The 14,304-nt window shown below is 43.6% G+C and overlaps 1 protein-coding gene across 1 annotated transcript in view; it reads left to right on the forward strand.

The window, feature by feature from the left end:
* The window catches only part of LOC119163039 (uncharacterized), a 162,788-nt gene that overhangs the window by 103,541 nt on the left and 44,943 nt on the right, over window positions 1–14,304 (forward strand). The window contains exons 14-17 of the mRNA XM_075874273.1: window positions 4,044–4,064; window positions 4,825–4,848; window positions 5,820–5,840; window positions 11,249–11,303. Of these exons, the coding sequence (XP_075730388.1) occupies window positions 4,044–4,064; window positions 4,825–4,848; window positions 5,820–5,840; window positions 11,249–11,303 (121 nt within the window). The remainder of the gene's footprint in view (window positions 1–4,043; window positions 4,065–4,824; window positions 4,849–5,819; window positions 5,841–11,248; window positions 11,304–14,304) is intronic.

Consider the following 14,304-nt stretch of genomic DNA (forward strand, 5'->3'; position numbering starts at 1 on the left):
CTATGCCTATTTCGGGATAGTGCGGTTCAACACTCGTCTTAACAGGATCTTGCAAAAATAAAGGAATGCTAAATACAGCTGGGACAGAAGCGGTGCACAGAAAGCATCTATTTCGCTTGAGCTCTACGAATGCTCCTGAATATCTTCAAAAGAGAAAAATGCTGACTGAGTAAAACCTTTCGCCCAGTTACATCCCCCGATCGCCCTGATTAGGGGATGTAACTGCTTCCATACGTGAAGGGTATGCTGTAGGCAACGCCAAGGACACGTGGCACGGAAATATTCGTTGGCTAAATGGAAACTCAAATCTCTCAACAATGGTCCGCTTTCCGCGCGTTTTCGCAACGCTGCACAGACTTAAACAATTTTATTCTTAGCTGCGAAAACAACTTCGATGCCATGACGCGATCTCTGCTTTTTTTTAAATTAGATAGCTGTTGGAATATTGCAAAAAGGCAATATTTTTCACTTTTTGAGTTTTTTTTTCGTTAGTGCTACGTCTTTATCTGGTTAGGGCTACGTCTTTATTCGGATGACACGCTTCTTTTAGTCTCAATATTTTTGACCACACACTTTCTGGCATCTGATGGTCGCATGACTTGGTTACTGTAGACATTAGAGTGGCAAAAGTGACATTCTTTTCTGTGATTTTTGAATGAACAGAAACAAAGATAATCAGAGGCTTTGCAAAATGATGCGTTGCTAGGCTAGCTGGTTCGTAATCTGAAGACTTGAAAGCGAAAAATTGACGAGGACATGAAAGAACACAGATACTCATTACAGAGCACACACAAAAAAAGCAGTGGCTTTGAACTACGAGGGCGGTATTTCAAGCATGAGTGTTTTCAAGAATGAGTATAAAAACTTCAAGAACCTTGCGATGGCATTTCACATTTGAATTTCAAGCCCAGACTTTCCCTCTAAAAATATCCACACAATTACTATTCACATTATTCGTGAAGTAATCGATAGTCTGGCGGAATACCATCTGGTCAGCTTGTTGAAACAAAAAGACGTACCAGAACAATGTAAACACAAAACAAGAATGCCGTTTCGGGATCTCTACAGATCCCTTGTCATTCTTGTGTTGTTTTGAAATTAGTCGGTGACCTCTTATTTTCATACTGTTGATCAAGTTACTCTTACGTAAGAATATGAAGTAGTTGTCGACATACCTATGAACTGTTCCCGCGAGCCAGCTCAGGTTTTCTCTGATTGCCCTATCGATCTTGCCGAAGGAAATATAGAACCGGCACCACCTTTACCCCGATGCACACTCCCGACTTCCGTGTGTAGGCATCCCTTTCCCACCCGATGAAAGTCGACTTAAGGTAGAAGGCAAGAAGTTCAAGAAAACTTTCCACCGAAATCCAGCATTAGTTTCTAAAACATTGTTCATCATCCATCATAAAACCGTCACACTTACGAGTAACAGGTCTTGCACTTCCATTCTGAAGGCTGTCCTGTTTAAACTAGGCCGTCCATCCAAGTCTTAAAAATTGGTTAGACAAACGCATACGTTATGTGAAGACACTCGAGCTTTATTTGAAGGTAACTGGATTTGACTTGAAGCCATGTGCCTCGCTCAGATACTATGAATTGGATCGCCATGTTCAACTTGTGCGTACTAACTATGCAGAAATCTATCCTTTACTCAGTACCCGTCTTATGTGCCCTGTTTTGCATTTACCAGCAATGACTTCCCCAGTTTTCAATCCTACTTCGCGATATATGGCTTGAGTGGTGCACCGTAGTAGGTCTGAGTCATCTAAATTGGACAAATCAAGTAAAGACAAAGTGCTACCACCGCAATAAATGGGCCCCAAAGCGCTTTTTCATGCATTAGTCAAACGGCTTCACTAAATGAGTATATTGCCTGACGCCAGGATGCGCCAAGCACGAGAGGAGAGATTCTCCTCTGGTAGCTGATAGCTACACTGATGGGGCCAAGGAGTCCACATTGTTTCTCTCCTCTTTTTCGAACGAACTGCTTCCAGCGTGATCGAAAGTGCACGTGGAGGCATCCAGCGGCGCCAGCGGTAACACTGCAGTTCACAATGGTCGAAGGAGTGATTTAGTTTATGGCACTGTCATTTGGGTTTTCGGCATAATCTGTCGAGAGAAGTGGGATCGATTTCTAGTAGACCTAAAGAATTGACTGAATTCTAGGTCACGTGCCACACTGTAAAGTTCGACTGACGTGTTCTCAGAAGCATCGAATATCGATCAGCGGTGTGTTTAGATCATTTCCGTATAGTGTTGGGGAGTTGCTACAACGAAGTTGGGAAAAGTACGCTAATATTCAAAGTTCACCTCGAATTAAGTAGCGTGGAATCGTGGCTAAAATAAAATATCGAAAGGAATATTGAATATAAAACATTTCATTGAAAGTTGAGAGGAAGAACAAAGGAATGCGAGCCGTTACGTCCTCGAACACTTAATGCGGGGAGGGATCGCTACCGAAAGATTACAAATTGCCATGCAAAAACAAAACCAGTGCCACATGACCAGGCTTCAGACTCTTAGCGTGTTAGTTTGGTGTTTACTGCAGAAGAGAACTTGCGCTCACTGGGCATCTCTTTGTAACAAGTACGTGTTACAGAGCGATGAAGTCCAGTCCCATGCTCTTACGAGTATTTTAAAGGATCTTCTTTCAGGGGTTGATCGATTTTTTAACCCCTTGGTAGTATGGCCTGAGCTAATCACTTTTAGATGCTAGGTAGCCGAAAGTCTCACAGTCTGGCCTTCTTTGCAGATGCCGTGGCGTGCGAAAATGATATAATCTCCTTTCGACCAAACATGAGCTCACTTGTGAATCCGAATATCGACGAAAGTATTAACGAAATGCATAGAACGTTAGCGTTAAATTTAGCCACCCAGCCTATTAAGTTGGATTACGAGCCTTTGCAGCGTTTTAGATATTCCTGTCGAGTTATTGGAATCTCGAAATATCTGCTATTCGAAAGTCGAGTCGAATTATTCGGTTTGGTATTCATGGAATCGAATTCGAAATATTAGTATGCGCACACCTCTAGTTTCGAGCCAATTAAATGTTCGATCTCACTGTAGGCTCATACGTGCTTGAAATGCTTACGACACAGGCTTCAAACATAAGTGCTGCAGTGGCGCGTGAACATGCTACTGCGAATGTTCACATAAAAACAACAAAAAAGGATTCAGCCAGCTTACGCCGCGAAAACTTTCGGAAAGCCAAGCTGTAGGCGTAAGAAGCTCATCTGTGAAATCAATCAAATGGTGTCGTACATTCCTCGCTAGACTAGAAATGTGTGAATTTGCACTTCATTTGACTACAGAGGTCCATTGAAGTGTAATTGAGGTCCCGACACAGCCTCTCAGAGGCTGTGAGACCTCCTTCAGTACACTGAATGCCTCTAATTTTGCCCTACTTCTAATGTAAATTTCTGATAATTTTGGTTGATAAAAGTGACATCGGGTGACGTGCCAGATCAGGTATTTATATATTACGTGACTTGCCGTCAGCGCAGCCGTAATGCAGCCCAACTGTACGCCATCTGTTATTTGCTTTACGTGGCCTACCTTGCTTTGTAGCAATTAATGTGACCCTCTGAAGAAAGCATCAAAATGATTTTGCGATACATCGTACCAAAATAACCATTACTAGTATGTCTTTACCTTAGAATCGTGAAAACAAATACCTAAATAGGAAGTGTTGAGCTTTTCATCTGTGTTACAATAGCTTGTACGACGCATTCATTTGTTTTCCATAAATTCATGTAGCGCTAGCTGAGGTATTTAGTCTCGGCTAGCCAGGTTATCACACTTGTCGTTAGATTTCCCTGCTTTGAACCTGGCCTTAATACAGAAATAGATTTTGTTTTGTTTATTTGCTTTAATCGCGTGACTAGCGAACACCAGAGCTGGTGCGAGGTCGAGTAAGGAAAGTTCACTGCATATCTTAGTGCCGAGAAGGACGCGTTCTGTGACATTCATAAAAGCTGCACATGCAGTGTCAGAGGCTTGCTTTCACTGCACTGAATTAACACAAACACACTTCTTTGCAGCCGTGTACAGAGACCGTATACGTAAGTATATCAATGCCTTCATAACTAGGATTCAGTCAAGAGCAGTCTGATGCATGTGTTTAACAAATTGGTGCAAAAGTAATGTCACGTACTCATTTGTAGAATTATGTACTGATTATTTTTATCTGCTGAAAAATAGTATATCATGAAAACGAAGAGTGCAGCAAAAAAGGCCTGTTTTGTCGTTCGTAGTTTTCTGCGCTAAACACTATTAGTCTTCATTGAATAGCCAAATAGCCCAATACGTTGTTTTTCTAAATGTATTACGATTTAGTTTGATTGACTGAAGGTAAGCAAAGCGTTTATTGAAAGTGACTATTTAAATTATCTAGGCCACACATGGTCTAGTAGTTATTGCCAATGTACAACGCCTCACACCCTTTTTTTAAATGACACATTTGGGGCCCGTCAAGTGCGAAGTCACTTTGAAATGTCAGTACATGTTCCTGAAGATTGCTTAGACCAGTGGATACGCGTTTATAAGTTACAGCCAAGCAGGTAATATAGGGTTACCTACTTTTATCATAAGTGATTTGCTCCGGTTTTGTTGTCAAGGACACATTGTTATGCGAGTGCTTAAGAGACAGACTTTTTCAATGCTCCAATTTGGAACGCTATTTCTTGGAGCTGTTTTTTAGTGTCTTAGCGTTTTAGTATTTAACATTGCATTAGTGCTTGCATCGTCTCTTTTGTGCACGCTGCCCTCATTCATGCGCTTTATTATAAGTTTTTTACCATGTTTTTGTTGTTTTTTCTGCAGAGAAAGTGCCAGTCTACCAACACGGTACGCATTCAGTGCAGACTTTTTCACATGGGGCCAGTACTGTTTCGTAGCGAGACTTTAGAAACATAAGCTTAGGCAAAGGGCACGACTTTTTAAAGTTAGATACAAAAAAATCAATTAAAGCTTATGCAAATCTGTAGTTTCTGAATGATTGTCAGTACTCTTTCTAGACGCGGAAGATCACACTTGCGCTCGTAAAATAGCACGCGAGCTCGGAATCAGATGCGTTAGACTGCTAGTAGGCACTTGCAGTACCCTTTTCTGCGTAGAATCTGCACGCGATAAATGAAGGACAGAACATTTCAGAACCAATGTCCTTAGTTATGTTCCTAATGCGGTGGGTGCAGAGGCTGTTTATCAAGATGTTCGCTCAAAATTCGAGTCTCCCGCGCAAATCGGCGCTTTGGCAGGTCCGCAACGATCCCGCATGCTAACGTTTTGAGACTTGGCGCATTCACCAAGACCGTCCCTTTGCACTTTCTGTCTTCGTTCAAAGAATATCTCATTGCGAAGACATGCTAGGCAGGTATAAACCCAGTACAGCATCGCACAGTCTTAGAAGCACGCGTAGTGCTGCACAGCATGTGCAACGGGTCGACGGAAACGGGGACGCTAGCTGCAACAGAAACACGCGAAGGCGCACTCAAAGATTCGTGTGCACAATCACGGAGGATACCAAGCGCCGTTGACGGTTGATCTTGGCAAATTGGTAGTGCGGTACGAATGCTCGTGTTCGGGCTACCACGCCCGCGCTGACCGCAACTTTTTGAGCCTGCATGGTATAGCGTACGTTTGTATCGAAGGGCGTGGGCTACTCCCATTGCAGGCTAATGGGGCTTGGCCAGGACCGCAGAAAAACTTATATCCGCCGAAAATTACGACCTCTGATCGTTCCACCGAACTTTTACTCTATTAGAGCATGCTACCTTGCTTCCTTCTTTTTTCAAACTTGGCCTCTTTTTCTCTTGCAGTTCCTTATCCAGTATATATACGTAAGTATTATAACATATATGCATAAACGTTTCCCTCTCCCTCTCTCTCTCATGCTTCTCTACAAATCTAGCAGACAAATTTCCTCAAAGATTTGTTCAAAATCCACACGGACGTTGATACATTTGCATGTACGTACATAATATGGTATATTGCCTTGAGCGCTTGTTCCTGGTAGCTTATTCGCAACAGCTCATTTCGTAATAGCTTTTTCCTGATAGCTTTTTTGGCTAATAGCTTCGCCATTTTTCCAATAGTTTAGTCCACCGTTTCATGAGATCATCTTTCACCTACAAAAACGGTTACTGCCGTAGATTTTTTAACTGTACGCCAGAGGGATAATTTGATCAAGTATCTACGGCAGCTGCGATGCATGACGCTTCAGTCAAAGGGACGATGAGGAGTACATTAATTCGGGACAATGATTTGCCATAGAACATATTCAAGCTTTGGCGACACAGAAGCAGCTTTGTTCACTGCAACACTGTATTCAAATAGGAGCAAGCAGGAAGACTAGGCAAATTGTTCTATTACACATTTTTTACAAGGTGGCAGAGGGATCGCAGTGCCACAATAATTGTAAACTTCGCGATTGCTCTAGACTGTTTAGTTAACATTACACGCAGGATGCGGGTAACGTAGTTTACCGTAGACCAGCATTTATGAAGCATGTTGGCCTTAACTGCTTAGCTCCATTATCCCCACCCGCCCGCCCAGCTTTTATGCAAGCAGGTTTCATTTGGTGGATGCTACGTTCACGTGCACTAAATTCAAAGGTGACAATATATATATATATATATATATATATATATATATATATATATATATATATAATATCTAGCAGACAATATTGCCAATGAAAGTATAGGGGAGCTTATTAGACCGAATTGTAAGGTAAATGTTAAGAAATAAAGGTGGTTAAAAAGATAACCTGCCGTGGGCAGGAGCCGAACCTGCGACTTTCGAATAACGCGTTCGATGTTCTACCACTGAGCTATCACGGCGGCTATCCTCCTGGCCACTTTTTTAGGTATATATGTGAATATAAACGTAAAAGTGTCAGTCAGCGCCATCTGTATACCAATGATGGCGAGTTTGGCACACTCTTTATGAGTCTGTGCGGCGTCACGTAGCACGTGAACTTATTACGAGCTGGCAGCTGACCAATAGACCCTCGTATAAAAACTATGGCACCAAGTCTGCCAGTACGAGACCCTCGTTAATAAATAAGGGAAAGAAGTGTATACTTAAGGGCTCGTTTTTTTTGTGTTTTGACACAATAATGATGAAAGCTAACAGACAATAATAAAAAGGAAAGTATAGGAGAGGTTATTGGACCGAATTGTAAGGTAAATGTTAAGAAAGAAAGGTGGTTGAAAAGATAACTTGCCGTGGGCAGGAGCCGAACCTGTGACCTTCGAATAACACGTTCGATGCTATATATATATATATATATATATATATATATATATATATATATCCACTCACGTGCAACTAGAATTATTTTCCTTGCCAACAACAAATCGATGCAAGGCTTGGTCAGACTCGGGACCAGCCGCATGTCGGCTGTTGAATTGAGCCGGTTGCTGTGCATATTTTTCAGATAGGCTAGTGTCGAGGATGGCCGTTCACAAACATATGTGGTGGAAATGGCAGCAGCATGTCCACTGCCCTATCTCCTTCATTTTCCTTCAAACAGGAAAAATGGGCGAGTGTTTAATATAGCACCTCCGAGATCGAAGATGCGGTGGCTAAGCCACGTGGCCCATTTTCGTAAACTGACTGACTACAGTCATCTGGCGGGATTTATTGCGCTGTTCGCGTGTTTCTGTTAATCACCGAGAGGTGCTGACCCTGGGAAGTGGGTTCAATTGTGTGTCGGGTTCACCTTCACTTACTCGGCAAGTGCGGAAACCGCAAAAGCTTATCAGTGGCTTGTGGAACCCTGACGAGGGGCTGGACGAACGCATTTTCAAAAACCGTGCAATAGAGCAAACGCGATCACCCATGATAACGCTAGAAGGTTTGTTAAGGCGTCATCAGCCTTTTCATCGAACGAGCAGATGAAAGATGGCCGATGGCTGTATGAGCCACCATCAGAGCGTATTTTGCCATTTGACTTCCTTCGTCGAATTTTGTTTTCTGGATCCCAGTTCGTCCAGTAAACAGCTATGTCTACAACAGCTCCGCTGCCGCTTTCTTCACCGTCTTGAGCACTTGATAGAGAGTGAAAAAGTACAACCAGAGTCCTTCAATATTACTGAAGGACTCTAGTACAACTTTGTTACAGTCCATTGCAGACGCTTAGGTTGCCCCATGCCGCATAGCTACTCCCACGTTGGGAGCCAGTCTGTCGCTGGTGGACCGGATGGCCCAGAAGCGCTTCCCACTCAGCGTTGCTGTAAGACGGGCCAAGCGACCCGCGAAGAGGCCTGCCCGCAAGCGGCGCAGGCAACGTCGGAGAAGTTGTGTGGATGAATTCAATTTAAGTATGCTAACGATTGGCACTAGCCTACACAACCTGCATTGTTATTTACAGACCACTCATTGTCACAGGAGCTTATCCTGTAATTTTCAGTTTGTCCGATTAAGCAGTAGAAAAGAACAAAATACCACGTTGTTAAAATTAAAGCCCCATTCAGCTTTTGTCCACATGGGGGCTTCATCTGCCACTGTAGTACTGCACATAACATGCACTTACTCTCCAAGAAAACATACTGTCAAGAGACCTGAATAGTTGCAAGCAAAGGAGAATGTTAATTCTTAACGTGCCCCTTGAGGAGTGTGTATTGGCGGGGGATGATTTCTGCACAATGTATCTTATAATCCAACGTTTTCATTTGGTCAAAGAAAAGCTAGACCTTGGCTTTTTAAAAAAGGAGTTTCAACAAGCTTGGCACTACGGCTTTTCAGAGCATGGTACGTAGACCTTCCGGTCACTGGCCTTGTCACCGACCAGATATGGTCCACAGGAAAAGGTGGTACGAAAACGAGCGCAGTACGAGAAAACCAGAGTGTTAATTTTTTCGGTTGGGGCAATTTCAATTATTTACAATAAAGCAAGGTAAACTTGTATTACTCAGGGCGTTTTCACCAACAGGGCACAGGCGATTTAATGACCATGAGTAGCGGCATAGCTCCTGAGCAGCAATTAACGCAAAAAATGAACTGTTGTGGAAGTAACACTGTCATTGTTATCACCGGAAACTGGCGTTTTTCAGAAGCAACACAGCAGATACGGGAATAGACCACTGCAGACTCTAGACGGGTGCCACGCTTTGTGAACTTCTCTGCCTTGTGTTGTGTTCGACATTCAATGCGATGAATACAAAGTCGGTTTAAAGCACTCCATTTTGCGTCCTGCAAGATTTTCACAATCAGTTTTAGAAGACATGGGGCTCTACTAGAGAGATGGTCTTCTGTGGAGAGCAGCCAAAGTAGCATTCCTCAAAAGCAGGAAGTCCAGGTTACCGGGAGAGACTTCATTTTTAAAAGTTTTACATTCCTGGACCAACCCGTGTATTTCAATATGTTGACGTAGTGGGTTAGTCAGAGCGAACAGTAAAAGTGCCTCAGACAGGCCGGCTAGGCAGCCTGTCTGAGGCACTTCTACTATTCGCCCTGACTATCCCACTACGGGTTTCCATCTGTCGGCTCCCATCTAAATTTAAGATTAACATGTCAACGCGGAATACGTAGTTTCAGCCCAACTATCTTCACTCAAGTTGACTGCTTTTTGAGGCACCCGAATCGCTTAAAAACGCTTAAAAACGCATGTCCTCTATGCGTTTTTAAGCGATGACCTTTATGCGTTTTGTTTCGTTTTGTTCCACCTTTTCAAACATCGAGTCATACTTTTCAGCTAGAAGCTCAATAAATTTTAACGCAATAGCGTTAAAAACCATGTTTCGCAGAAATTTCGATGTCTTCATAAGCGCCATCGATTATGAGTGGAAAATAAGTATTGTGCGTGACTTAAAGATTGACAAAGGCAAATTAAGCCTATAGTATAAACACTTGTTTCGTAGTGCAAAGTAACAAAAACGCCAACCAAGGTAAAATAGAAAAATTTAAAAGATGTTTCGGCTACCTACACGGGAGCCTTGTTCACAGTGACCGCTTTTCTTGACTTGTTTCGTGAGAGAATCGAACATAAGTCTAGTGCATGGCGAGCAGGCGCTCTACCATAGCACAACGCCATGGCGCGACAGTTCTTGTAAAATAAAAAAATGGCGAAGGTTGCACTGCAAGCCGCACAATGCTAAAAACAGTGACACTGGATGACTCTGAAGGTTGATGAGGTTGCTGCTATAAAGGTTGCTACCATAAAGGTCTATGGCTTTAGATCTATGGGTGATGCAAGGTTGTTTCTGCGTTGATTCTCAGCGCACAGGTTCAAGTCTCTTGTGTACAAGCACAAGAAACAGAAACTTGCGGTGTACGACAACCCAGTGGTCAAAATCTCCGGAGCCTTCCACAACAGCGTCTACCATAATTGTATTGTTATTTTTAGAGGTTAAGCCATCACCGTAGTTCCGAAGTCCGGAGCACACAAATGCGATTAAGACAGCTTGCCCAGCGAATCCGTTGATATAGAGAAACCGTGGGACAGCTAAAAAGAAGACGCTTTCTGGGGACACATGAGAACCAACGGCTCCACTGAACAGCTAACTACCCCCGAATCGCTAAACCCCGCTCCAACAGTATATAGCAGGAACTTCAATTCGAGAGAGATGACAGGGGGTGTCTGAACCTTGTATAAGGTTGTGCACGTTAGTTTTTGTATCATGCCTGCTCACATGCACACGCAAATGGAAATGATTCGGTCTGCGGGTGGAAGTTATAAACTTTCGTCGATTTCGTGCAAAGTGATAATCGAGACATAGACGCCAAAGGTGGGAATCACCAGCAAAAGTTGTGCATTCATTATACTGACTTCACTGATGGACCGATATTGAAAACGTTGTCAATATTGCCTCTACGATGTTCGCGGGAATGGAAATTCATTTTCCTAGATGCAAAGTGTTGCAAAGTGTTTTCCTGGATGCAAACTCATTTTCCCTGGTACAAGTTAGGCTGTGGTATTTGCAGATGTATAAAAAAATGACGAAACTCGCTAATTGAAGTACTTAGATATACTTTGCCTAGAGTAGTCTTCAACACTTGTTATCGTTAGACTTAGCGCGTTGTGGCACTCATACAACACTAGGTCATGTGCACACCTAATTGCTTGCTTCCAGTATACTGAAAGTCATGGTATAGCTCTACTTTTTGCACGCATATAGTTGTGTATTGACATATTGGAACCACCATAATTGGCGTAGGAGAATATATCATGAGATAAACTTGCTTTTGCCATCGAGGGAAGTCCTTTGAAATTCTAATCGTCACTTTTTTTTTTCTTTTCTAGAGCCTCAAAGACATTACGCTCCACCTCGTAAGTCACTCAGTAAGCATTCTGAACAGTGAGGCATGTGTCCATCACGCTTTAAAAATGTGTTTATACATACCTTTTGAGCTGAATGGAATGTCGAACCTAATCTATTCAATAATTTTTTTCAGAGCGTGTCTACTACCGTGAGTATATTTTTGGAAATAAGTAATAATGAGTTATTAACTATATTAGTCACAATTAAAGCCCTGCAGCATTTGGGGCAAAGAAAATGCCGGAGTGCCTACACCGGTCATTCGCAGAACTTGAGATGTGTACGGGCTGCCATCTGTCGGCAGCCGCTTTGACGTGCCATAACTGAAGGGAGAAACTATCTCCCTTGAAATAAACTAGTTACGAAAAACGACTCTGGGGAGGAGAGACCCATAGTAACAATTTCGCTAAATCACAGCATCGCACTGCAAAACAGGTGGCTTGAACACCATTCATTTGAAACACATGGGCTCTCGTTGTAAAATAATAAACTCTCGGACGCCTAGTTTTTCCTTACTGCAACATTAGTTTTACCATAATGCACAATTAATGTGTATTGCGTAGATCCAGAAGTCATTTTTCATAAGTAGATTTTTTAAAAAAATAATATTTATAACAGGGAAGCAATTTATTTCAGGATCGATAAAGACTTATGTGTCAATTATTCAAATGAAAATAACGTTACAAATACGCATAGCCATTAAGCACAGAAAAAATTTGTCAACTTTAGTTGAAGCAACGGCTTTTCGGCCCACGGGGACAGTGGCCGTGCACACTACACACCGCGCCCCAGTCACATACTATTGCACTGTTGCTAACGCACCTTGTATATGCAACACTCCTCTTCCACAGCGCTCTTGGAAAAGGGAAGTGATGCATGATGACCCATGATTAGTTTGTCAACGTAATGTTTATGCGCGTCTGTCGCATTCGGCGCGTTTTTAATAGGAGAGGTGCAATTTTATCGGCACATTCACACGATGCCCGGTGGCGAAGTTACCCCTAGCATCGGCCTCGCACATATCATCTATCCATACTCAATATTGCTCTGCTTCGCCTGGTTCTAACTCCAAGTTATCAACTCGCGCTCGCCCTGCGAAAAATTGCGGCCGGTCAACGGCGTAGGCACAACGCACGTCGCCTTTCACTCTTGTAGGGCAATGATGCTCAGTAATACTACAAGTATGTGGCCTTAGCACAAGTTCAGCATCCATTCAGAATGTGTATTCTCTGCTCATGGTTCCACCGCTAACTCCGATGCCGTTTTCACCACGTTAACTACTTCAGATGCCACCAGCAGCTGTGACTAGAAGGGTTTTTCAATCATGGATCATGACGGTTAGTAATCGGAATGGACATGTTTCACTAAGCCTCAACGTGTGTGCGTTGACGTCAAACGGTGCTATAGCTATCACGCATCAGGAGACATTGTTCAAGGTCTGCTATATCAATGTGCAGCAAACATTCAACTATATTACTGTATGGTCTAGTTTTCCTTTCATGGTATACTGATTCATATGACGCTGGGGCTAATCATGTTTTTTCGTCTATTGCTCATATACTTACGGCAGGCCACCATTGTCACCAACTAGAGATGGCCCTATGAGCCCATGTCCCCAAATCCTGGTCATGTTCACCCAAAAGAGGCTCTGAAACATTTTTTTCAGGTAGCCGTGAAATATATTCAATAAAGGAACTCATTGCTTCACAAATTCATCACTGCGAAAAAATTCAGAGTCCTCCAGTACGAGTGGATTAACAAAAATTTGTCGCACGCTGCAATCGCATTCTCTCCTCTCTCGTTCTGATGAAAGCGCTAGAAGCCAAACAGGGAGGGATGGCGCGGGAAAACAAAGTACGTCACGCGTGCCCCTTGACCTTGAGCACTTTTTCTCTTTTTCGTTTTTTTCAGTGCAATCACGCGTGCACGCGTCGACAAGTCGTGGCCTCCTGCGACAGCCCCAGTAACGACCGAGCAAGCGATGCCCAAATCAGACAATGACAGATACTTGGCCTGTGAGGCCGTGATTTTGAGTCTGTAACACTGATTCTCGATAGCAGAAGAAGTGATGTTTAGTTGATTTCCGGTTAATGGAAATTCCAGGCCACAGGCTGCGCTATAACAATTGTCTCGCATGTTCTCGAGAGTGTCGACTATTTATCGGCAGTGTTTTCGGACCATGCTGGAAAAATGTGGCAAGACCTCTTCAAGTGCCACCATACGGCAAAGCGCAGGACGTGATCTTGTGCACAAAGTTATCAGCTGCCTAAATATGCTCCAGTAATTCTCATTCTTTTATGCGGGAGGGGAGAGGGGGGAGGCGGGGATTGTAGGAGCATGTGGGTTTTAGTGAACACTAGGAAGTGTGTGACAATGACAACCGTGATTATGTGAGGGATAAGGTTCGTGTAATCACGGCAACTTAAATAATCGTTGTCGAGACTGACGAAGACATTTGCAACTTGAGTTATAGGGCTTTAATGCCACAAAAAAAAAGAGAAAAAAAACCGATAATGAAGCTTGGCGTGTTACAGGGCTACAGCGAAGAACTGCCTTAGGTACGAGCGCGACACACGTTCTCGAAAAACAAGGTCTGACGCTTAGCGTAGTCCCCCACTGCACTACACAAGGTTTGAAACACTTCACCGTGTGACGTCGAAGGCAGATGAGTCGATGCGTTGCGTTGCGTCTTACGCCGACATCAGCGATGACTCAGGCATGGTCGGAGCGGAGCGTGAGGCAGAGTCGATGTGTGGCAAGCACGTCCCGGACAGCCAGTAGTAGGCCCAGGTCTGGGAAATGCCCGGATCCGAGTACAACGGACCGGCGCCGGCTGCTGGATCATACGGTAGAAGGGAGCCAGGCTCGTGCGGACCACAGGCACAGGTAGGCTTCGGGACCACGACCCGACGAGCGCTTCAGCCTGCCACTGTTTCGTTCGGATCCTTCTTCTCGAACGCCCCGTCCTCGTCTTCCTCTTCTCTCTCCCCATGGCTTGGCTTGACTTTGACGACACGATTCCGCCTTTTCCTTGTCTCAT

The sequence above is a fragment of the Rhipicephalus microplus genome, chromosome 9 (genome assembly GCF_043290135.1).
Source record: "Rhipicephalus microplus isolate Deutch F79 chromosome 9, USDA_Rmic, whole genome shotgun sequence".
Taxonomy (NCBI): Eukaryota; Metazoa; Arthropoda; class Arachnida; order Ixodida; family Ixodidae; genus Rhipicephalus; species Rhipicephalus microplus.